At 45.7% G+C, this 24,177-nt stretch overlaps 1 protein-coding gene across 1 annotated transcript; it reads left to right on the top strand.

The window, feature by feature from the left end:
• The first annotated feature begins 1,125 nt into the window (after positions 1 to 1,125).
• SMDT1 (single-pass membrane protein with aspartate rich tail 1) lies at positions 1,126 to 12,915 on the top strand. The gene is made up of 3 exons (XM_029590421.1): positions 1,126 to 1,344; positions 11,033 to 11,187; positions 12,646 to 12,915. The coding sequence occupies exons 1-2, from the start codon at positions 1,171 to 1,173 to the stop codon at positions 11,168 to 11,170; spliced, it is 312 nt and encodes a 103-aa protein (XP_029446281.1). The 5' UTR covers positions 1,126 to 1,170; the 3' UTR covers positions 11,171 to 11,187; positions 12,646 to 12,915.
• The last annotated feature ends 11,262 nt before the right edge of the window (positions 12,916 to 24,177 follow it).

The raw sequence follows: 24,177 nt of genomic DNA, 5'->3' as shown, positions 1-24,177 counted from the left end.
TTCTTCTTCCACAAATACAGTCCTTGAACCCACTCACGATGGATTTCTTCTTGCTGGACATGATGAAGAAAAAATGTTAATTTTTTTTTTGTCTTTTTGGTAGCATTGAAAAGTGCTGTTTGGGAGCTGATGTTCACAAAAGAAAACAGAGATAGGTTTATGTCTAGTGCTGGTGCTTGAACGAAAAGACAGGAGGAAATGCTCAAAGGGGAATTCCCACACCTATACAGTAGAGCAAAAGTGACAAGTCTGTTTAGCATCACTGGATGATATCAATCACATACACTGGCTAAGTCAGCCCTGCTTATTGACAGAAACATTTTCAACACAAACTATACTGCTGGTGGATAATGTTCGAGAAAATTGTGTCCACCTGAACCCAACTAGCCAGCCACTGACTTCTTGACTTGTGCCCCAATCACCTTAGACTCTAAGCAATAATCAGGCAAATTCTGCAGCAAAAGCTGAATTTTTCGGACCTTGCTGTGTCTATAAAATCTTGGGAGACTTGGCGACCATACCTATTCAGACAACCGTGTGCCTACCTCATTTGTCAACCTGATAAAGGGAGCACAGCCCTTAAAGTTAGTCACGCCTTTTTATTGGACTAAATATATTTATCACCTACAATTTTGCTGACCCTTATGTCTACGATACTGGTAGATATCATGAAATGCTTGTGTATGCCAGAAGCGGCTCAAGTGGACCTTTGATGTATTTATAAACTATGCACATTATATTTTGGTACAAATAAATCCTGTATTACCTTACATTATAAAATAATGCAAAAATATGTTCTCGTTTTTTGTTCACACTTAAGCAGCATACTTAGGCGTCATGTTATGTCTCATTTTCCTACTAATAAGCAACGAATAAAAGAAATTCTAAGCAAGAAATGTTTTATTTATTTAAAAAAAAAACCCCTAAGGCTTCATCTCGCATGCGGACAACTGTAATAGACTACGTCCCGAATCAACAACCCCCTTCGCGAATAATGCCACAAAGCGGCGCCTGCGCAGGAAGGAGGCTAGCACGTTCGATCCCTATTCGTAATAAGGTCTTCCGGCGCTTTCCGCTGTTGCTACGGCCAACGCCCACAGACGCCTAGAAAGGGCAGACCCGTCTGTGACATCACAAGGAAGGGCTGTATGAGTCCTTGATCGTTCCAAGATGGCGCCGGGAGTAGGGCGCTTTTTGTTAGCGTCGGCTGCCATTTCTTTCCGCACAGGGACCAACCCGAGTGGTATCCTCAGAGCGAAGATAAATCGCTGCGGCACGAACGTGTATCCAACCCGGACGGCAATTGTCACCCGCACCGGGGCGATTTTACCAAAACCGGAGAAAGTGAGTAGCGGGGCGGAAGCTCTGGGGAAAGGGGCGGAAGGGAATGAAAACTATAGCCAATCCTGGTTCCGTGACTGGCCAATTAGGATAGGCAACGCAGCCTCATAGGTTCTTCTGTGCGTGGGGGCGGGGTTTGATAGGGATCGATAGCAGTTGACTATCTCAGAATGGGTGTATGTTGGGGTTTCAGGCCTTTCTGCCGGCTTCCGGCTTGTGACTGCAAATGTGCAGTGTCCTCTTAAAAAAAAAAAAAAAAAATCTCTTACCTCAGGCAATGTTAGTAGACACAGATAGGCAAGCTACAGTCCCGCTGAGCATCAAGACTGCTCTGGTTTTTGGGATATCTCTAATGAATATATATGAATATAATTGAAGCAGTATGCATGTGACACTATCTCTTGCATATTAATTGGGGCTATCTTGAAAATTCCAGGGGTTTGGTGTCTAGAGATGACCTCCTGGATGTAGATGGGATACGGGTGTATCTACTTATGTCAGAGCAGGTTGAGACTTTTCAGTTTTTGCATGTGTAGGGATGCGTTTCTCAAATCAGAATTACATCTACTTGCTCAAATTTGGGATGGGGAGGAAGGGGGGAGAATGGGTGGTGAGGCTTCTATGTTGTCCTGCCACACCTTGCATGCAATACACTTCTTCACCACCTGACAGGCCGATGGAATAAGAAACTGTATGCTGGTTTTCAGTGCACAGTTTTACTTTTTTAAATTCCGGATATAGTAAGCATTATAGTAGTATGCAAATGCATTGGGAGTTTAAAAAAAAAAAAAAAAAGACTGTAAAATGTGCCCTCAATACAGGCTGAGCATACATTATAACTCAGGAAGGGGGTGTTATCATATGGACCGGGAGGTGGAGAATGCTTATCGGGCCAAGTGGCAGTAGCCTACATCTTGCTGGATAAGTACTGACTGATCTGGCTATCTGGCCCTGTTTTTAAGGATTTTCAGTGCCAGCACCATAGCACTGAAAACTTAATTTCTGTCTAGGAGTTCAGTTTCCAGCACCAAGAAAGACCACATTTGGCCAGCACATTTCTTTGCATCAGAGAGTACTACTTCATGCCTTCATTTGCAAGGAATTTCCACGTGAGGGCGCTAAGTAGTAATCACATTTTTTTTATGCATATTTTGTGAGTAAAACTCCTTACTGCATTGGCAATAAGGTTTACACTTAAACAAAATGAACAGTCAAATGTGGTTAAAGCTGTGAGTTGGGCTGAACACATCTTTCTGCATCATCCTGTGAGAGAGGAGACCCAACCCCCACACATGTGAAAGTAACACTTTTTTTGCTTTTTTTTTCCCCATGGGACAAATGAAACATCAACATGGCTAGAGATAGTGAAGTAGTTTTGGTCTTTTACCCTAGCTAGAGAAACTTCAAGCTCTTGGAGACCAGAAGTTCAGGTTCTTCTAAACTAGAGATAGACAACAGCAGTTCTCCAGTGCTGCAAATAGGTCTGGTTTCCAGAATATCCATAATGAATATGCATGAGATATTTGCATATAGTGGAGACTGTGTCTTGGCTATATAGGTGTTTTCTTGTTGGTTCACTTTTGTCTTGCTTTCACAGTGTCCTTTTTTATTTCTATTTGCTAATGCTGCTGTTCATGCTTTTACTCTGCATAAAGTTTTGTTATCTGTTATGCCAACTGGTGGACAGCTTGCACATTTATGCTTCTGCTATATTTTCAATACAAAAAAAAGAGGAAAATCCAAAATAAACAGGAAACAGGATTGAAGATTATATAATGTTTCTCAAAGTGACCTTGTATACCGTGCCCTGGAAGTCACAGGTTCCAAAAGGAGCTTTCAGCAGTGGGAATTTTTTAATCATTGGTCACTGAGAGATGTTTTGAGGTTGCTCCCATGTCTGGAGCTAACAAAAATTTCCTCTTTCAATTGTCCTGTTTTGTAATCCCTGTTTATTGTAACTTTCTCTCTTCTGGTTATTGGTTTCCCTTGGTTATAATGTAAACCGGTATGATAAGACATTGTCTTGAGCATCGGTATAGTAAAAGAATCTAAATAAATAAATAAAAAGTACACTTATCTTGTGCTGCGAGCCTGCCAGCTCAATTTTTCCTGGTAAAGCTCATACGTGAAGCCCATGCACCCAATAGAAAACCTGCTAAATGAAGGTATCTGACGATGTCCTACTTGGTGTTTCGGAGAAACCTCCTTCTTCAGGGAGTCGGATGCAGTTTTTGCCGGCACAGGGGACTGTAAGTTAAAGACAGAAAAGTGTACAAATGTAATCCACATACAATTTCTAAAACGTGGCACCAGGGTTGGAGAAAACGTACTTTTATGTGGTGCTCTTATGTCGCTGTGACAAACGTTTCAAAATTGCGCTGCAAAAAATAATGCATGTAAAAAATAAAGAAGTACAGTCATATCGGCATTGGCATGTTTTTATATCCCTGAGAAGCTTTGGCACTCACTAGCACGATGTTGAAAAACGATCTGCTGCCCCGCTGTAAATAGTCTATCAGCAACAGCGATGTAACCAAAACGCTGACATTTAAGACATCGTCGGATACCTTCATTTAGCCGGTTTTCTATTGGGTGCATGGGCTTCACGTATGAGCTTTACCAGTAAAAATTGAGCTGGCAGGCTCGCAGCACAAGATAAGTGTACTTTTTGTTAGCTCCAGACACGGGAGCAACCTCATAAAACGTCTCTCGGTGACCAATGATTAAAAAATTCCCGCTGCTGAAAGCTCCTTTTGGAGCCTGTAGCTTCCGTAGCCTGTGACTTCCAGGGCACGTATATGAGGTCACTTTGAGAAACATTATATAATCTTCAATCCACTACACATATACTCAGGATCTGCTATATTTTCTGCAGCTGCTCTGAAGGGTTAACCTCTGGCTTGGAAGTAAAGGATCCTGGGAGTTTTTCCTTGTCTAGTCAGCTGTACTCTGCCTTTATGCTTCAGTAACTGATCTGCCAGCTTTGCAGAATAATCCTTTTTATCTGTCTTTATTTTCTGTGACACAGACTGCTTTGGTTGCAGTTTTCTCTAGGTTATTTATAACAAAACTCTCTTTACATGTTTTACCTTTTGATAAAGTTTGGTGTTGAAGAAATAGCCTCTTCTGTCTGTGAAGTAAAGATGGAGTTAAGCTATCTGTTTAAGGTGCTCATGGGGAAACATGCAGTGGTGACAGATTAGACAGTGTATGCAAATCTATCATGCATTCATAGTGAATGTCCTGAAAACCAGATCTGTGGCATTTGAGGACCAGAATTGCCTACCCCTGTTTTAAAAACCCAGAGAATACGGATTTAATTAAGGGAGTTTGCAGTATTTATTTGTAAAATTTATAACCCGCTGATTCATAAATCTCAGCAGGGCACAAAATACATACACACTTGTAGAATCCAAAAGCACCATACAACATAATACAAAATCAAAATAAAACCAACCATAAAAACTTAAAATGACAATCTTAAAATACAAGATACTCAATACCTAACATAAAACTTCAAGCCTTTAAAAAAAAAAAAAAGAAGAATCTTGAGTAACTTCCTAAAATGTGAGAGGTCTTGAACTACTTTTAGATATTCTGGAAGTGCCTTTCAAAGAATGGGACCTGCTACTGCAAAAATGCACTCGTGATTCCTGTAAGTGAACCTGTTTAAAAGATAGAACCTCTAACAAATTAGTCCTGGGGGAATTCTGTGCTACTGCGGAGCACAGAATTTGCGCAGAATCTCTCCCCCCCCCCCCCCCCCCGTGGAGAAAATGGCAGAGGAGACCCGTGAACAGAGCACAATCTGTTTGCGGCAAAGATGAAGGCCTCTGTGTGTTGTGGGACGCGCTTCACTCATAGTGAAGATGAAGGCCCTTGTGAGGGTGTGTAGAGAGGGGCAGGGGGGTGCTTGACTGTGTGTGCCAGAGAGGGAGCCTATATGAGGAGATTGTGAAGGAGTGTGTATGTGTGAGAGAGATTGGGAGCTCGTGTGTATGAAAAAGGGATCAAGAACATCGTAAAGGATGGATTCTTCAAATTACAAGTCTTAAAAAGACTGAGACCTCTCCTCCATTTTCAAGATTTCAGATTAGTTCTACAGGCAATCATTCTTACTAAAATAGATTACTGCAATTCACTACTACTGGGCCTCCCTGCAAACGCCATAAAACCTCTTCAGATGTTGCAAAATGCTTCAGCAAGGATCCTAACCAAGACTAACAAAAGAGAACACATCTCACCCATTTTAAAAAGCCTACACTGGCTTCCCGTCAAATTCAGAATACTCTTCAAAGTGCTCTCATCAATCCACAAGGCACTACATAACATTGCCCCACTCGAGCTCAAAATACCTCTCCAACTCCACACCTCCACTAGACCAGTGAGACAAGCCTACAGAAACAACCTTCAGATTCCACCGATGAAGACAGCATTAAGCAAAAGAGCCTTCTCTACAGCCTGTCCCAAACTCTGGAACGCTCTCCCGTCAGACCTCAGATCAGTGTAATGCCCTACTACATTTAAAAAAAGACTAAAGACCTGGTTATTCAACCAAGCTTTCTCATAATCATCAATCTGCGGAACTTTACCTGCCAAGGATCCCTTCTTTGGTAACCAGTAGAGAACTATATTAATCATCTCTAGTTCTCTCTCTAGTACCCCCAAAGAACTATCAGGTCATCTATGAATCCTTGGCAGTCTAAAAATCAAATACCCAGCCTTATACCTATCACCTAGTTCCTTAGCCAACATTTGGCTCCGTAGCATTTACGTTATGTTATTAACCCCATATATCTGTATCCAAGTTCCTGCTACCTGTTCATTGTAAGACATTAACTTGTCAATGTTTCTGTTTAGAATGTAAACCGAATTGATCAGTAACTCTGTTATTGGAAAGTCGGTATATAAAAGTGCTAAATAAATAAATAAATGTGTATGTGAGGGTGCTAGCCTGTGTGAAGGGACTGTGTATGTGAGAGAGAGACATAGCCTGTGTGGGTGTGTATACAAGAGAGATGAACTCTCTATGAGGGGATTTGTGTGTGTGAGAGAGCCTGTATGAAGGTGTGTGTATGTGCACTAGAGAGAGGGAGCCTGTGTGAGGGGCAATATTAAGAATGGGGTCAAACTCTGGGAGTGGTGATAGTGGAAGGGGTTGAGCCTAGAGGTGGAGGGGAGAGATACTGGTAGGGTGGAGGAGTTGGGGTCTCAGAGGGCAAAGTGGCCAGGGGATCAGGGAGAGAGAGAGTGGGAAGGACACTCTTACAGTGAATTTCTAGGGAAATTCTGCTCAAAATATTTAAAATTCTGCATCTTTAAGTAATACCTTTTTTCTTTATTAATTTAAAATATACTTAGACTGTAAACTATTTTGACCAGTGTAAAGTATTTTGCAGAATTTTAAATTATTTTGTGCAGAATTCCCTCAGGGGTAACATGTTTTAAGTAGCCTAGCATAATGTAAGAAAGGGCTGGTATATTGATAGATCAACTGCACAGCCCTTGGGTAATAAACCATGCAGGCTTCTGAATCCTAGTACCAATATTTTGAACTCAGTATGGTACAATACAGGAAGCTGATGCAGGTTAGCCAATACTAGTGAGATGTGGTCTCGAAGAGGACATCCCAAAATCAAATGGGCTGCCAAGTTCTGGATAACTTGCAGTGGTTTCAGTGAAGACTTTAGAAGACCCAGAAATACCCCATTGCAATAATTTAATGAAGGTAATATAAGTGAGTGGGGGGGGGGGGGGTCACTAAACTGAAATCAGAGGTTCCTAAAAAGGGTTTTATGGCACACAAAATCAAGTTTGAAAAAGAAATTATTAATCAAAGTCTGTAAATAGGGTCGACAAGAGAGGATTCCAGAAGCACTGCCAAATTATGTACTTGGGATCTAATGGGAACAGACACCTCCCTGTAGGCCTAGGAAGGGAGAACATCAGGAACCCCCACCCATAAAAGAAACAAAATCTCTCTATTTTATTCACATTTAACTTCAATTTATTGTTCCTTAACCATTGTTCCCTGTACGTATCTGGATCAGTCCAGACAGTGCATTGAGCCTCCTTTCCAGCAGATGGAGACAAACTCAAAAGGTATCCTATATCAGGACAGTGTTCCTCCTGTGTCCCTTCAGTATTTCTCTGTCTCCAGCAGATGCAGATAGCAGAACCTGTTTGGTTTGCGGAAGTTCTTTTTCCTCCTTCTCTACCGGTAGTTATAAAGGGTCAAGCAAGTATTGGTTTAATTCCCAGTGTTTAAAAAGTTTAGTCATCAGGAGCAGTTTTGTTCTGACTCCTCACTCTTGCTTGGGCCTAGGGGAGGTCCTGTCCCCTTGATTTATTCAGCCTAGGACCCTTTTACCAGTGGCCTCTTGCCTGGCTCTGGGGTGATACTGGTGGTCCAGTCCCTCCCCCGTTGAGATCCCTGAGAAGTTTCATGCCTCTGGTTTCTTGTCAAAGAAGTAAAATTCCTCTGTCACTTTAAGCTGTCTGGGGGGGAAAAAAAAAGGAAAGATTTTTACTTTTTATTAATCATTACCCTAGACAAGGCCTGGCAGCTTAAGGGGGAAAGAGCGGAGAGCAGTTTTCTCTCTCTCCCCGCTTGCAGCAGCAGCAGCCAGGCACAGAAGGACTTTACTGACTGTTCCCGCAGCAACTCCTCACCCCCCCCCCCCCCCCCCCAATGCCTCGGTCGCCATTTTGTATCGACATGTGGAGAGCCGGCCTGCTGAACATATCGAGCCTGTTTCTTTGCCGGAAGGGATTCTGTAGTTCATCAATCCCCTCCGGATTTAAGCCCCATGGACTATCCAGATTTGATCCGGGACCCTCAGGATGATATCCCTCTCCTCCAATTCCAGGGAAAGCCCTTTCTCATTTTAGTACTGATTTTGTACTTTTATTACACAGAGCTTATGTCGCTAGCTTGCTGCAGCAGGAGGATCCCCCCAAAGACCCCCCACCTGTGAAGGTGCCTAGGGTATCTTCAGACCAGGGACACAAGCTCCCAGATTCCCAGGGGACTAATCGGGTTCGGACCATACCATGAGTGAAAAACTGCTGGATCCTCCTACCCCACCTCCTCAGCTCCTGGAGCGTGATCCAGATGCAGATCCTTTAACTCAGAATCCACCGGTTGAAGGGGATGACCCGCGGGTCTTACGCTTTTTCCAATGGGAGGAGCTGGACCCGCTCATCCCTTTTTTTGTTCTAGCCGAGTTGGGCACAGATGCTCCTCCGGCGGAAGCTGCTAGTACCCCAGTTTCCAGTAACGTGGACCCTGTCTTGGCAGGACTAAGAGCCCCTCCACGTACCTTCCTTTTTCATCCTATGCTAATGCAGTTACTTTTCTGGGAATGGGAAGCTCCGGAATCCGGCTTACGAGTGGACAGAGCAATGGACAAGCTCTATCCCCTCCCGGACCACTGCCTAGAGATGCTCAAGGTCCCTAAGGTGGATGCTTCAGTTTCCGCTGTCACAAAGAGAACCACCATCCCGGTGGTGGTTAAAAGTTAAAAGCAGGGCCAGAAGTTTGTCCATCCTTGTACTTTTTCAAGCTCTGGCAGGGACAGAGGTGGTGGTAAGCTGAGACGTGGTATTCCTTGACAATAGAAAGAAGGCATTTAAACTTGTACAAGTTGGGACTTGAAATTTTGGGGGATTATTATATTGTGTATAGACAGAGGAGCCTGTGAATGAAGCATAGACTATTTTGGTCTTTATCTGCCATCATTTGCTAGGTTAGACACAGAATGGGGAGAAAACTATTATCTGCAGTGGTTTTTATTTATTTATTTATTTTTAGTAATGAGCTTAATGTCTCTACAGGAGAGCCTTAATCTGCTGAGGAAACATCTGCTTTTTCACTACTTTCAAGATTTTAATTTGATTGATTATAGACCTTTTTTCCCAGAACTGTTTTTTCTTTTTCTACCTGTAATCACTCAAGGTGCTCCATTAATTTCCTTGTTTGTTGTGTGATCTTTCTAAACGCTGCCTACACCAGTGGTTCTCAACTACTTCCCATTGTGACACATCTGATGTACAAGGCTCACATAAGTAACATACTGCTCATTCCAATTCATGGCAGAAATAATAAAAAATAAGGCCCAGCATTATGTTATTGTTAAGAATGACACAAAGGAAAGATAAGTACTCTCTCTGAACAGAAATTACATAAATAAACCTCCAATACCAGATCACCACCAACTTCCACACTCAAACAGTAACCACCTTACCTAAGAAAAGGCAACACTGAAAATATTACACCAGGCCTTAAGACACCAATACATCTCCTATTAGGAAAACAGACCAAGTCAGGCTGCTATAGAGCCCTACACAGAAACTACACGCCAGCAGAAAACCTTACCTCAATCACATATGACAATAACAATCAATAACAAAGAATAAAGAGACACATATGACAATCAATCAATAACAAAGAATAAAGAGACCATATGGCATAAATAGAAACATGCAGACACAAACTGAACTGCAAACCACAACAAGCCAGAGTCTCTGTATGCAGTGTAACAAAGGAAAAAGAGAAACATCACCAGTCTTCAAAACAAATCAAGAAATATAAAATCAATAGCAGTAAAACCATTCTAACGAACAGATTAGGAATGGAATATCCAATAATTAAAATTCATATAAAACATTTCCAGATACCAATAATCTATTTCAAAACAGCAGACACAAAGACCCAATAATTTAAAATAATGATGATAATGCTTTGCTTTCTATACTTGGAAACCCTTTCAGTTTTCAGGTGCCCTGAGATTGTTGTGAATTTGGAGAAGGAGGGGTTGCTTGCAACTTTCTCCTCTGTCACACACAGGTTCTCAATCCCTCACTTGCACTCAAACACATATGCTCGCTCACTCTCTCTCTCTCTCTCCCCCTTCCAACGAAGAACAACTAGCAACAGCCTCCTTCTCTTCCAGCCCTCGTGGCCTCGAGAAAGGAGTCCCACCGACCACAGGGGCTGACGCTGCTCCACTTCTCCTTTGGGCCGATGCTGCATGTACATGTACCTAGCATGGTCTCTTCTTCCCACGTGCGTGGCCGCTGCATACCACTTCCTATTCCGGGCTGCGGGAAGAAGAGACCATGCTGCTAGTACTGCTGAGTACTTCTTCCAGCTCTCCTGCCACATTTCGCTTGAGCTATCAGCATTTTAAGCCTGGTTGGAGGAAGAGTTTGCGTCTCGCTGGGGCAGGGGGAGCAGCTGGGTCAGCAGGGGACTGGGAAATGTGGAGACACACCTGCGTGTGCTTGGTGATACACTGGTTGTCGTGACACAGCAGTTGAGAACCCGCTGGCCTACGGCAACAAGAAACAGCCCAGCGATGAGGGTCCCACAGGTGATCAAAGGGGAAAAACATTATTTGTGCTGAAAAACTAGGAGATAAAGTTTTGGTGTTCCAGCTGGCTGACATGGGAATTCCTGAGGGATCCAAAAAGCCCTGCACATAAACGAAAAAGCTATTTTAGTAGGTAGTGGGGGCTTAGGTCGTAGTGAAATGAAGTCAGCAGGGGAATTCGTGTATTGGATGGAAAATGGCAAACCCTAGCTGTAAAACCATACTGAGTTCTGAAAATGTATTGTCGTCTGCCCCGCTTTCCTACTTGCCAAGACTGGAATCGTGCTTCTGCCAATGATGCCTTTTCTCCTTTGCAGATACATTTTGGCCTCCTCCGAGTGTTTACTGTGGTCATCCCTTTCCTGTACCTGGGCACCCTCATCAGTAAGAATTTTGCCGCTCTACTGGAGGAGCATGACATCTTCGTCCCTGAAGACGACGATGATGATGATTAACCTCGGGGAAGGTGAAGGTGGGTGTAGAGTGACTCATGACTACCGATACCGAGTGTCATTCAACAGAGGGCTTAGGATGCCAGGGAGTAACAGATTTAGGGTTTTGCTACCCCTGGGCACTGTTGGTGCTGAAACTCCTTTCTCACCAGAAGTTCAGACAGCAAAGAACTGTGGAAATTCAGGGGTAGATTCTGCAGCAAGAATGCCAATATGCTTCAGAAGTTTCTCAAACATTTCCATTGTTTATATTACATTTATAAAAATAGTTTCCTAAGATTGCATGTGTGCATTTTTTTTTTTCTTTGAGGAGGTGGGGGAAAGGGATCTCGAGTATCAGCAGTGTGTATGTGTGTGTGTAAATCTTGGGGATAGGGACAAGAGAGAGGACCAGGACTGGGAATAAGGGAGGCACGTGAGGGGAAGGACCATGTATGAGGAGGATGAGAAATTGGGAAGATCAAGCAAAAGAGGAGAGGGGGGCATCAGAGGAGGAAGGTCCAGGGATTTTTGGGGTGGGGGAAGAGGTCCACGGTGTGGAGAGAAGAGAGGTAGGAAGAAAGGGAGGCAACAGAATCCAAGAGGAGGGGATCCCCACACTGTGGTGGAGGGAGGGAGGGACAAGAGCTGATCCTGTCCAGTAGGAGGAGAGCAATGGCAGTGACAGGACAAGAGAGGGCCTGGATAAGGGAGTTTTCCTTGCTCTGTCCCCTCTCCTTCTGTTCCCTGCAGGCTGCTTGCAAGGGGGAGGAACTGGACCAGACGGCTATTCCCTGCTGAGGCATGTGGCCCCCACATTTTTGATGCCCTAGATACAGACCTAGTGTACTTACTGGCAAATCCAGCTTGGTCTGTACCTTTCTAAATGCCACTCTGTTTGTTTGGTGTATTTGGGGGGAGGTTTCCAGGCTAAGACATTAAGGATGATATGAGAACCCTTTGAGCATTTCCCCAGTGGAACCCAGGATCCCATCTTTAGCATGGGCCTCACATGACAATAAATTCATCACAACGGGTCCTGGACATGCATAAAGGATCATGGTTCAACTGTTGCATGCTAGATTCACTAGCAGGGAAAGCCTTGGTCTTGGCCATTTGGAAAAGACTGCTGTTATCTGAGGTTTTTGGGATGTACCCTTGAATTGAGGGTATTGAAGGAAAAAAAAAATTCCATGATAATGGAAACGTATTCAAGAGGTAGAATGACAAGGAGGCTCAACAATACTGTAACTGGCATTCCACTGCTACCACTCGTTCAGATTACCCGAGAGATATTGTGTTTAGGTATAACATTTACAAAGCGAATCATCACATATTTAGCCGTTCAAAAACCACCCTACCTGTGCCACTATTCTTGTCCTGAACGGCCGCGTACCCTTTCGGTCTCTGATTATGAGAGGGGGGAGGGAAGGACAGTTGCACTGTGGGTGACAGACACCTGCTCCAATCTAACCTCTTCATCTCCTTCCTTTCTACAGGAGGCGTGATAGAGGCCACAGAAGAATGCCATGTAAGAGGGACTGGGTCTGACAGCACTGGGTCTCAGGCCGCACCCATTTACAGATGGGGAAGTTAAACCCAGACTTCAAGTTGTACTGTATGGATAAAAGGTGCTTGCATATCCCGCAAAAGAATTGTCTGTCCCTTCCCTTCCCCTTGCATAGAGGCTGCATTGGGTGTTCTGGTGTATTGAGCATGTGGGGAACAGAATCATTAGATTATAAATAAAGGTATATTAGAGTTTTGCATTTGTGTTTGTTTTCTGGCTGTGGGCAGAGGTGCATACCAGCACATCTGCTGTAGATTTCAGCCTTATCCACTCTTTCTGCTTCTCCAGTGCCTTTAAGACTGCTGGTGTCTGCTTTGTGTTACTGTTTCATCCCTGAACACAGAAAGAGACCTGGCAGCTGAGCAAGGAAGTAGTAGTACAGGGGGTGCTCAACTCTGATCGTGAACAGCCACAGCAAGATCTGGTTTTCAGGATGTCCACAATGAATATGCATATTTGCAAACAATAGAGAGAGTGCCTGCAAATCTAGCTAATACATGGTTTGTGAGGACAAGAGGTGGCCACTACTGAAGTAGTGTTAGGAATACATGCGTGTATTTGTTTCTCAGTCTTGTCCTTCTTGTACATACTTACAAGAAAAATGTATGTCTTCCCCTTCCACATGTTAATGACAGCTTAGACCTGCCTTAGATGCCAGGGCAATGCTTTCGTTTGAGTATTGATCCCCCTCCTATCTCTCCCCTGCACTCTCATTAACATTGGGTTCCTCTAACTCAGTGCTTCCCAAACTTTTATCCAAAGTGACCCCATTTTGGAACTTGAAAATTCATATGACCCCCAAGGCATACCTGTCACCTTGAGATTGTCTGGGGGAGTGGGGGCATGAGGTGATAGCACCATGTGCACAAACTTTCTCTCACACATTAGCACACTCACATCTTCACTCATTTACATACATGCTTATTTTCACTTATTCATTCATTACTCTCCCTTATCCACATACATATACACTCTCACTTCTCTCCTTGTTCCATACCCATACATGCACTCACTTTCTTTTACTCACTTACTCTCTTCCAAACACATACATATACACTTGCTCACTTCTCTCCTTCCACACACACATTCACTTTTCTTCCTCTTGCATACATATACATGCACACTCACACCTCTCCCTTTTCCACATACAGTCACACACACATGCACACTCATTTACTTCTCTCCCTCTTCCACAAACGTATGCACTCTCATTCTCTCCTCAATTTTTATTAGCCACAGAAGCCTCCTCTTTCCCCAGGCCTGCAGGACAGATGCTCCACTTCCTCCTCCTCCTGCAGTGTCGGGCTGCTCTGCCTTTGTTTTATTTTCAGTGTGCGGCCCAATGTTGCTCCTCCTCCTGCATCAGAAGTTTCTTGTTTCCCGCGGGGGAGGGCAACACTCTTGCTCATCTCACTTTTCACATCATTTTCCTGAGGCACAGGTGCTGACGCTCCCCCTTCCTTGAGCCTGCATTGCTCCAGACCCTTTTTCTTCCGGCCTTCTGCAGCAGGGCACCCGGAGTTATTGGGTGTTGGCAATTCATTCAGAATTCCGGAGTCTCCAGGCCAAATCCGGAGAGTTCTTAAGTATGCCCAGAGGATGACCAAAACAAATTAGCAGTGCTGCAGTTCCCCCTCCATCAATTGCTCCTCCTCACTCTTCCTGTACTCCCATCTAATGCCAATCTCTTAACCTCTTCCCCTCTCTGTATCTCTCACCTCTTCCTGTTCTTTTCACATCTCCCAGTTGATTCGCTGTCATCCGCTCCCTCAGACCAGCTCCCATTGCCTCCTCCCACTCATCCTCTCAAACCTTCCAGCTTCATTTCCTCCCTCCAACTCTTTTTTCACATCTCCATTCTTTTTACATCTCTCAGTTGATCTTCTGTCATTTCTTCTCTCTCACTCTCCAGAAGTAATCCCGCCCCACCTTATCCAACACAAAAAAAATCCCTCTTGCCTCTCCTCCCTTTCTTCAAATAGCCCCTCTTCCAAACATCCCACTGGCCAGAGTCAATGATAACATTTTCCTGTTGGGCTCTGGGCAAAAGGTGGATGATAATTGTGGGAAGAGAGAGCAGGCTGATGCCAGGGGCAAATTTTTCTTTTCGTTATGTTCAGTGGTTGATGATGGGAGGGCAGCAGTGAAAATCTCCACTGGCCATACACACAGCCCTCCCCTTCTTTCATGGCTGGTCCCAAGCTGCTGCTGCTGCATGCAGATCACATGAGTGTGTGCTTATTTACAGGCCCCCTGCTGACTTCCACTACTAATGCTGCTGCTGCTGGCACCTAAAGAGTGCTGTCACTTGAGGCACTTGTGACCCCCCAACAAGGATGTATGACACCATTTGGGGTCCCGACCCAAAGTTTGGGAAGCCCTGCTCTAACTAACTATAATAAAGAGGAAAGTTGCCATACAAATTGAGCTCCACCCTTCTCTAATGTTCAGTCCACTCTCTGCTACCACCTATGCAAATTGCACACATTTCTCTCATTTATTATTGATTTTATATTCTACCTTTCAGGCACTTCAAAGCAGCTTACATTCAGGCAATCTGCCTTCTCTTATCTAATCCCGTCTACTCTCTCACTTGTTAGACACTTCTATTTCACAGTAGTTCCCTGTCATTTGATGGGACTTTATTACTAGTGCCATTTTGATTGCAGTATAACATTTAGGGCCCAGGTCCCTAAGGCTTTTCTTCCATTGTGTCTATGAGAATAACCTTGGTGAACGAGACCCTTCCTCTTTTAAGAAGCAGCAAGAAATTCCTTGTTAGTGCATTAGTAAGGTTGGAAGAATTGGTGTCCTAGAACTGGGGGTCCCACACAGTGCTCAGCAGAGGAGAGCCATGTGATGCAGAAGGGTGGGATGGCTTTACTGCACATCAGTGTTTCCCACTGTTTGCCTGGAGGTACACCTAACCAGACAGGGTTTTCAGGATATAATACATAATGAATATACATGAACTAGCAACTGTACCCGTTCTACGCCCGGGCAGCAAGCCTTTTTATTGGGACATCTGCTCTTGTTTTGAGCAGAATTTCCCTAGAAATTCACCATAAGAGTGTCCCTTCCACATACAGACTCCCTCACTCTCTGGTGCGCACACACACATCCCCTCCATATAGGCTCCCTCTCTGAAACCCACACGCAAGCATCCCGCGCACTCCCCCTCTTCCCAACCAAGCTGTCTCTCCCACTCCCCCTCTCCTCTCTCACACACACATTCTCTCTCACCGGCATCCCCCTCCCCTCATATAGGCTCCCTCTCTCTGAAACCCACACTCAAGCATCCCCCCACCCACCCTCTCTTACCTCCCATGCTCTCTCATACCCTCCCCACCCCCTCACCAACCATGCTCTGTCACTACCCCCTCTCTCACATACATTCTCTCTCACTGGCATCCCTTCCCCCCCCCACTCCCCCATGCTCTCTCTCTCACACCCTCCTGCTCTCTCTCACCGGCATCCCCTCCCCGACACTCATTCTCACCGGCATGCTGGGGAACCCGCGCCATTCACAGCGAAGATGAAGACCCGGCATGCCGTTCGCGGCACTCGGGGGGCCTTCCATTTTCACCTTGAGCAGAAAATAGCAGCAGAGACCCCGGCATGCCACAAACAGAGCGCGTCCTGTGGCATACGCTCTGTTCGCGGCGAAGATGAAGGCCTGGGCACGCCAATCGCAGCACACGGGGGGGCCTTCCCTTTTTGCCGTGACCGGCACGCCGGGCCTTCATCCTCACCACGGAATGTGTTCTGTTTGCGGCATGCCTGTCCCGCGATGGCCGCTGTCCTTCGTACCTGTTGTAGCTGGTGTCACATGTCTGTTGTACGGCGTGTTTGAGCCGCCTGCGCCATCTATCGGTGGGCTGGGGAACATGCGCAAACACTGACGGACACACTACCAAGCCCGATATATTATGGCTATGGATTTAGATTTGTATACATTGGAGACCCATGCTATGCAATAATCTCATGCATATTCATTGTGGCAATCCTAAAAACCTGACTCGTTAGTTCCCTGTACGTACCTGGATCAATCCAGACTCCTGGGTTTTGCCTCCCTTCCAGCAGATGGAGACTGAGAAAGTTTTACCAACACTGCCATATAACCGAGGGTGCCACCTGAAGTCTCTCAAGCAGATGGTAGAGGTGCAAAACCTGCAGTCTGTACCTAGTTTAAAAAAAAAAAAAAAAAAGGACCTGGTGGGGCCATCCCTCCTAGTCTTGAGGTGGACAAGCAGGGGAATGGGGACCCTTAGTTGGCTCAGTCCTTCTCGCTGAAAGCTGGTGGAGCCAGTTCCCTTTTCCAGAAGGGTCAGTGGAGCCTGCTGCCCCTCTTCAGTGCAGGGAAGTGCTTCTTTTCTAATTTTTGTTTTGAGTAAAGTTTTCCTGCAGCTTGACAGCAAACCAGGGCTGACAGCAGTCGGGGCTCAGCTTTCTTGGGCTCTCGTTTTTTTTCCCTCAGGTGACAGACTCCTGCGGTCGGAACGACCAGTGGCATGCCACGCAGCAGCAAATGGGCACCATGTTGAGTTGCGCATGCAACTCTCCTGGAACGGCCTCTGCACTGCTACCTCTCTGGGGGAGAGGGCAATTCGGGATCGCTCGCAGGAGTGTCCGAGCAGCAGCGCGGGTCTGGTAGGGCCCTGCCTGTGCCGTGGGAAGTGCCTGACCCGTTCCTGGTCAGCACAGGAATAGTGGCCATCTTGGCGTTTTTTGTGGCTGCAGAAGGTCCCGGAGGGGGATTTCCCTCCACCACTGTTTCCAGCTGATCCGAGGCCCAGGGGTGGAAGATTTCCCTTCTCGGGGAGGCTTCAGACTATTCTTCCACTTCAGCAGATTTTGTACTATTATTACACAAGGCTTATTTGGCACAGAAAGCAGCAGGGGCCCAAGCCAGAGGCTTTGTCTTGTCTGCAGCCCAAGAAGAGATCCAGGCTCTCGGGGACTTCAGGAGCTACCAGTGTTCGGCGAGCCTTTGGGGTGCCCTCACAGTACTCCGCCGTGGACAATCTTTTGGATGGTTCTGAGATCGGGGTGCTGGCAGGATCAGGTCTTCCTGATGTGGATCCTTCCCTTGGGGGGGGGGGGGGCAGGGGGAAGGCCCACCTGTGGAAGGGGTTGATCTTAAGGTGATGCGTCTGTTCCACAGGGAAGAGTTGGGACCCCTGATCCACACAAGGAGTCCAATTGGGATCTGTGGATCTGGTCATAGATAGCTTATGGGATTCAGCCAAGGCATTTCCTTTTCATAAGTCCATTAAGAGGTTGGTGGTCAGGAAGTGGGATCCTCCAGAGACAGGCTTGAAGGTTGGTAGGGCAATGAATAAGTTATATCCTTTGCCTGAGGACCCGCTGGAACTCTTGCGAGACCCAAAGGTGGATGCCTCTGTCAGCAGTGACTAAGACGACTACTATTCTGGTGGCCGGTGCTGCAGCTTTAAAGGATCTGCAGGCCAGGAAACTCTAGGTCCATCTGAAAAAGATTTTTGAAATGTCTGTGCTAGGCCTACGGGCTGTGGTATGCAGCAGTTGCAGGCTGACATGTCCATGTCCTCTCAGGAGGTGAAGTAGCTGGAAGCTGTGGTCTCCTATGGCGCTGATGCGCTGTATGACCTCAATAGAACGTCCTCTAGGATGATGATGTGGCGGTCTCGGCCAGGAGACTTCTTAGGTTGAGGAATGGTCAGCGGATGTTTTGTCCAAGACTTAATTAGGAGTGTTACCCTTTAAAGGAAAGCTTCTTTTTGGAGAGGATTTGGAGTAGCTGATAAAGCAGCTGGGAAAGAATAAGGTTCACAAGTTACCTGAGGACAAGCCTAAAGGGGCAAGGAGTTCCTCTTCTGGGTGCTCTCAGTTTCAAGGGAATAGACAGCTGGTCCACTGATAGTCCTGGTTATGGGGGGTCAGTTGACTCTTTTTTTTTTTTTTTAAATGAGGCATGGCCCAAAATCACCACAGAGCAATTGGTCTTAAGCATCATAAGGCAAGGGTCCTCTTTAGAATTTGCTCGTCTGTTAAGAGACCTGTTCACAGTCTCCCCTTGCACCTCTGTGGGAAAAGATGGGTGGTGCAACAGACCCTTGACCGTCTACAGCTGCTTGGAGCCATTGTTCCCGTCCTCCATAACATGCAAACTTTCTCTTATGCATATTCATTGTGAATATCTTGAAAACCCAACTGGCTGGGGAGTTCCCAGGACAGGGTTGGGAACCACTACCCCAGAGGAACAAGAGACAGGGTGGTATTCCATTTATTTCGTGGTTCCAAAGAAGGAAGGGACATTTCATCTAATTCTGGATTTGAAGAAAGTAAACATGGCTCTTAAGCTTTCTCGTATGGAAACTCTCCAATTGGTCATTTTAGCGGTATATAAAGGAAGTTCTTAACATCCCTGGATCTGACTGAGGCATATTTGCACATAGAAATCTGATGGTTGGGCTGGATTCCTATGTTTCAATATACTCTGCATGCATTTTCAATTTTGCACCCTGCTGTTCAGGCTGGCAACAGCTCCACAGATCTTCACCAAGGTGATGGTGGCGGCATCCCTCAGGAAGGAGGGGGTGCTGGTGCACCCATATCTGGACGACTTGCTCATTCAGGCAAAAGCGGAGGCCCACTGCAGACAAGTGGTGGATCTGATGCTGCAGCGTTTGTGATCACGCAGCTGGATAGTGAATTGGTCCAAGAGTTACCCTGTCCCATCTCAAGTGTTGGAATTTCTGGGAGCATGCTTCAATAGCAAGCTGGGGAAGGTTTTTCTTAGAGAGGAGCACATTGTCAGGTTGCAGATGCAACTTCACAGATTGTTGGAGAGCCAGCTGTCCAGGGTCTGTGATTTACCTACAGGTTCTCTGCTCCATGGTGTCCACGTTGGAACTTGGACCTTGGCGTTTGCTCATATGAGGCCTCTGCAGGCAGAGTTACTTTCCCAGTGCGATCTGTTGTCCGGAGTAGTTTCAGCTTCCTCTGCCGCTTAGGGAGTTAGCCAGATCCAGTGTCTCATGGTGGTTTGGTTGGGACCACTTGTGTTGAGGGGTGGACTTGGAAGTTCTGGAGTGGACAGTGGTTACCACTGCTGCCAAGCTGTCTGCCAAGATCAGTTGGTGCAAGGCCAGTGGTCAACAGAGGAAGCATCATGGTCCATCAATTGCTTAGAAACGAGAGCGGTGTGGTTGGCTCTGTGTGCATTTCTTCCTCTCTTGCGCAGCCGTCCACTCAGAATCTTGTCTGACAATGCGACGACAGTGACTTATATCAACAAGCAGGGTTGTATCAAGAGTCAAAACGGTGGCTCAGGTAGCTCGGGAGCTAATCCACTAGGCAGAGCAGCATTTGGCATTGATAGTGGCTTCTCCCATAGCTGGGACTGACAATGTGTAAGCTGATATTCTCAGCCATCAACAGCTGGATCCTGGAGAGTGGGAGCTGTCAGAGGAAACAATGACTCATCTGTTGGAGATGGCACAAGCTCCACATGGATTTAATAGCAACTCAGCAAAATGCCAAGGCACCCTCCTTCTTCAGTCATAGAAGAGAGCATGGAGCAGATGCCTTGGTTCTTCTTTGACCATGGGACATTCTGCTGTATGGGTTTCCGCCGTACCCACTGGGGGGCAAGATTTTGCAGCATGTGGAGGTTCACCCAGGAGCCTTGATTCTGGTGGCTCCGTAGTGGCCTTGGTTTGCAGATCTGATCAGTCTAACGGTAGACAGCCCATTGAGGCATCAAGGTCCCATATTTTCAGATTGGGGGGCTCGCTTCTGTCTCGTGACTTGGCTTTTGAGAGGAAACACTTAAAAGAGAAAAGTTATTCAGAGGATTCTTTTTTGCAGACTAGAAAGTCTTCCACCTCCTTGGCATATGGGAGGGTCTGGAGACTTTGTAAGGATTGATGCATGGAGCAAGGGCTTGTCCCTCTACGAGTTTCTGTAGCACGCATTCTTAACTTCATGTAGCGAGGTTTGGTGAAGGGTTTGTCCTTTAACTCCTTCCGAGTTCAGGTGGCAGCTTTAGGTTGCTTCAAGGCAAGATGGACAGAGTGGCTCTGGCGTGGTGCATTTTTGCTGAGGGGCAAAGCATTTGCGTGCTCTGGTTCAGAAGCTGTGTCCCTCTTGAAGCTGAAACTTAATCCTGAAAGGCACGTGTAGCACCATTTGAGCCTTTTAAAAGGAGTACCTTAGTAGATCTCACTTTGAAGGTGGTTTTCATGGTGGCGATTTGTACCGCTAGAAAGATCTTTGAACTTCAGGCCTTGTCATGTAGAGATTCTTTCTTGAGAACTTTGGATGCGGAAGGCCTTCTTGTGGATGGTTCCAGTTTTCTGCCGAAGGTGGTATCAACTTTTTCCTTAAGTCAGTCAGTGGAGCTCCTGGCTTTCTGTAATTTGGAGGCTACAGCACCTCATGTGAAAGCGTTGTGGCATTGGGCTATCAAGTGCCCATTGTTTCTGTATCTTAAAGTTACTAACAGCTTCTGGTTGTCGGATCACCTTTTTGTGCTGTGGAATGGTGAGAAAAAGGGGCATAAGCCATTAAAAAACCACGATTGTGCAGTGTTGAAGGAAGCTATTGCCTCTGTGGATATCTTCTCAGGAGCATCCGCTCCCAGAGGGCTTAAGGGCTCATTCTACTCATTCCCAGGCAGCATCCTAGGACAAATGTCAAGTGTTACATTAAAACATTTGCAGGGCGGCTGCTTCAAAGTCTTTGCACACTTTTGCCAGGCATTATCCTTTGGATGTCCAGGCCCCAGAAGCCCTGGGCTTTGGGGAGTGTGCTTCGAGCGGGACTCTTGTAGTCCCAACCCGTTTAGGGAAACTCTGGTACATCCCAGGAGTGGGGACTCTTCTGGATGCATACAGGCAAAGGAAAATTGGTTCTTACCTGCTAATTTTCATTTATGTAGTACCACAGACCAAGCTAGAGTCCTGCCCAATTAAGGTAGGGAGTTTAGGAGAGTCTGCTTTATCTGGTGTAATTAATCTGAAGAACGACACAGGTTTTGTTTAGTCCTTCATGTTTTTTTTAATAGGGAACAAGTTTTATCTGTTCTAAGTTTCCCCTTACCATGGCTTGTTAAGGGTATATTAAGTGGTGGTTGGTATTAGTGTTCTTACTACCTTGGCTTTGGAACAGGTCAATCCTGAGGGCGTGCAGGTGCCATACTATGTTATACGACAGTGTCTATAAAAATGTCTCCATCTGCTGGAAGGGAGGTAAAACCCAGGCATCTGGAATGATCTGTGGTACTACAGGATCGAAAATTAGCCCTTAAGAACCAATTTTCCTATGTGCCTCTATGAGCAGAATTGGAAACAGTATTATAGATCAAGGCCTGAGCAGGGGACCTCAAACCAGCCCTAGCCAGTCACATTGTCACATGCAAGAGGTTTTCTTGGGTGAGCCTTATTTACTACTGTCACTGTTACATCCAGGTTTTTGCCATAAGAACACCTACCTTTGAAAGTTTTACAAAAAAAAGAAAACATAGGACACCCCCAAGAAGCTGACGATGAACTGTGAATGAAAGCAGAGGCCACATTTTGTACAAAGATTTTACAACATACACTCAGGGATAGGCAAATCTGTTCCTGCTGTGTCACAGGCAGGTCTATCAGGTTATCCAACATGAATATGCAGGAGGTATATTTGTATATAATAGAGGCAGTGTATGCAAATCTCTCATATACACATTCAGTGTGAGCTGAGGCCTGGGTTGAGAAGCATTGCGTGTAGCAATGGGTCTTTAGCCTTAAATGGTATAGGGGGTGCACGTATAGTTCAGTGAAAGGCTTCAATGAGAGTATATAAAGAAGATGCCCAAAGCCAGCATCATTTGGGTTTTGGGATAGGTAGAAAAATAACTGAAATCAGAGACAAGTAAATTTAGTCAGGCCTTTGAAGAGGGCAGGCTCCTAGCTGTATAATTTTCAAGGAGTCAGCACAAATTAATAATGGAATTGGGAAGACCAAAATCTAGTACATGGGCCATAGGGTAGACAAGACAAAATGAGTAACTATACAAGGGCATGGCAAGTGTCAAACACTGCATCATCCTAGAGCTTGTGCATTTTGGCCAGCTATCAATAAAGCCAGTGCATGCATATAGAGTGGAGAAAAGTGGCCCACAATCAGAAACATGGGAGTCAGCAAGAGAGGAGAAAGGTGGAAAAGCTGCTACCACTGAACAAAATATCAGCTAGGAAAATAAGACAAAAACCATGAAAGGGCTGTGCCTGTAAACATGCAGAGAGGCATGGGGTAATCCGCAGGACTAAAGGCAATGCACATGTCCAATCCAATGACCAGGCCCTAAAGCATGAGGAGACTTTAGCAGGGTGCAATTTCAATGATGAAATAGTTTCCAAATGCCAGACTAACAAGAACCAATTGATTATTTTGCCTGAAGAGGCCCAACACCTGAGAGAAAACAGTTCCTTCTGGGACTTCAGACCGAAAGGGGAGAAGTGAATTGGATGGCAGTTACCCCCTCACAGTAGGAGCAAGAGAAGATAGTGTGAAATAGGGGCAGCCAGCAGCCCTCTTGAAGGCCAGAGGAAACACACTAGTGATAGAGGAACAAAGGACATACACGATGAAGAAAACAGTGCTGAAGGGTCAGATATGGGAAGAGAGTCATGGGGGTCAGATCTGGGCAAAGCACAGGTCCAGCTATTCTTACTAAAAAGTCATGAGAAATAGTTGTAAATGATTAGTCTTAATACTTGGTTAATTTGCATATTCTGGTTAGCTTGAAAATCAGAGCTGATATGGGACCAAACGAAAGCCACTGAGCAGGAGAAACAGCATCCATGCCAATTATCGGCTGGTGCTATAATAATGTAAAGTAAAGCCATTCTAGTTTACTGGGCAAGGCACAACCCCCTCGCCCAGTTCAGTTACAAGAGTATTTCTGGAACAGGATACTTGCAATATGGGCTTTACTGAAGGCAGCTTGGCAAACCAAAGCATTCTTGTTACTGGTAAGGTGAGCCCCATCCCATCATCTGTTCCCCTTTAAAGTAATATCTAATGAGAAAGCATCTGTAGTGTCATCCTCAAGGTGATAGCATCAGCTCTTAAACCTGCATGACTAGTACCAATTCAGTTATTGTGGCCCTATATGGAGTTGCCCATGGCTACTCTGTATAACGGTGGGTTCTCTACATACCAGTGTTCTTCAAGGCCCATGGGCCTCTGGCAGCTCCCACAGCCCCCCTGTGCAGCTCTTCACCTCCTGCCTCCCGCAGTGAATTGCATCAGTCCCTTCGCACAGGGCCAGGAGCTAGAGCAGGCTGGCTGAGTAGAACAACGGGGTAAGCCTTGGCCTATGCAATCCTGTCCACATGGTAGAGGAGAGGAATCCCATCAGCACACCCCCAGATGACTTCCACCTCCCTGCCACTTTTGAGAGGCTGCGGCGAGCACTTCCCACTTCCTCATG

Source organism: Rhinatrema bivittatum, chromosome 2, assembly GCF_901001135.1.
Source record: "Rhinatrema bivittatum chromosome 2, aRhiBiv1.1, whole genome shotgun sequence".
Lineage (NCBI taxonomy): Eukaryota > Metazoa > Chordata > Amphibia > Gymnophiona > Rhinatrematidae > Rhinatrema > Rhinatrema bivittatum.
The sequence above is the reverse complement of the archived record's forward strand: the minus strand, read 5'-3'. Positions and strand labels throughout refer to the sequence as shown.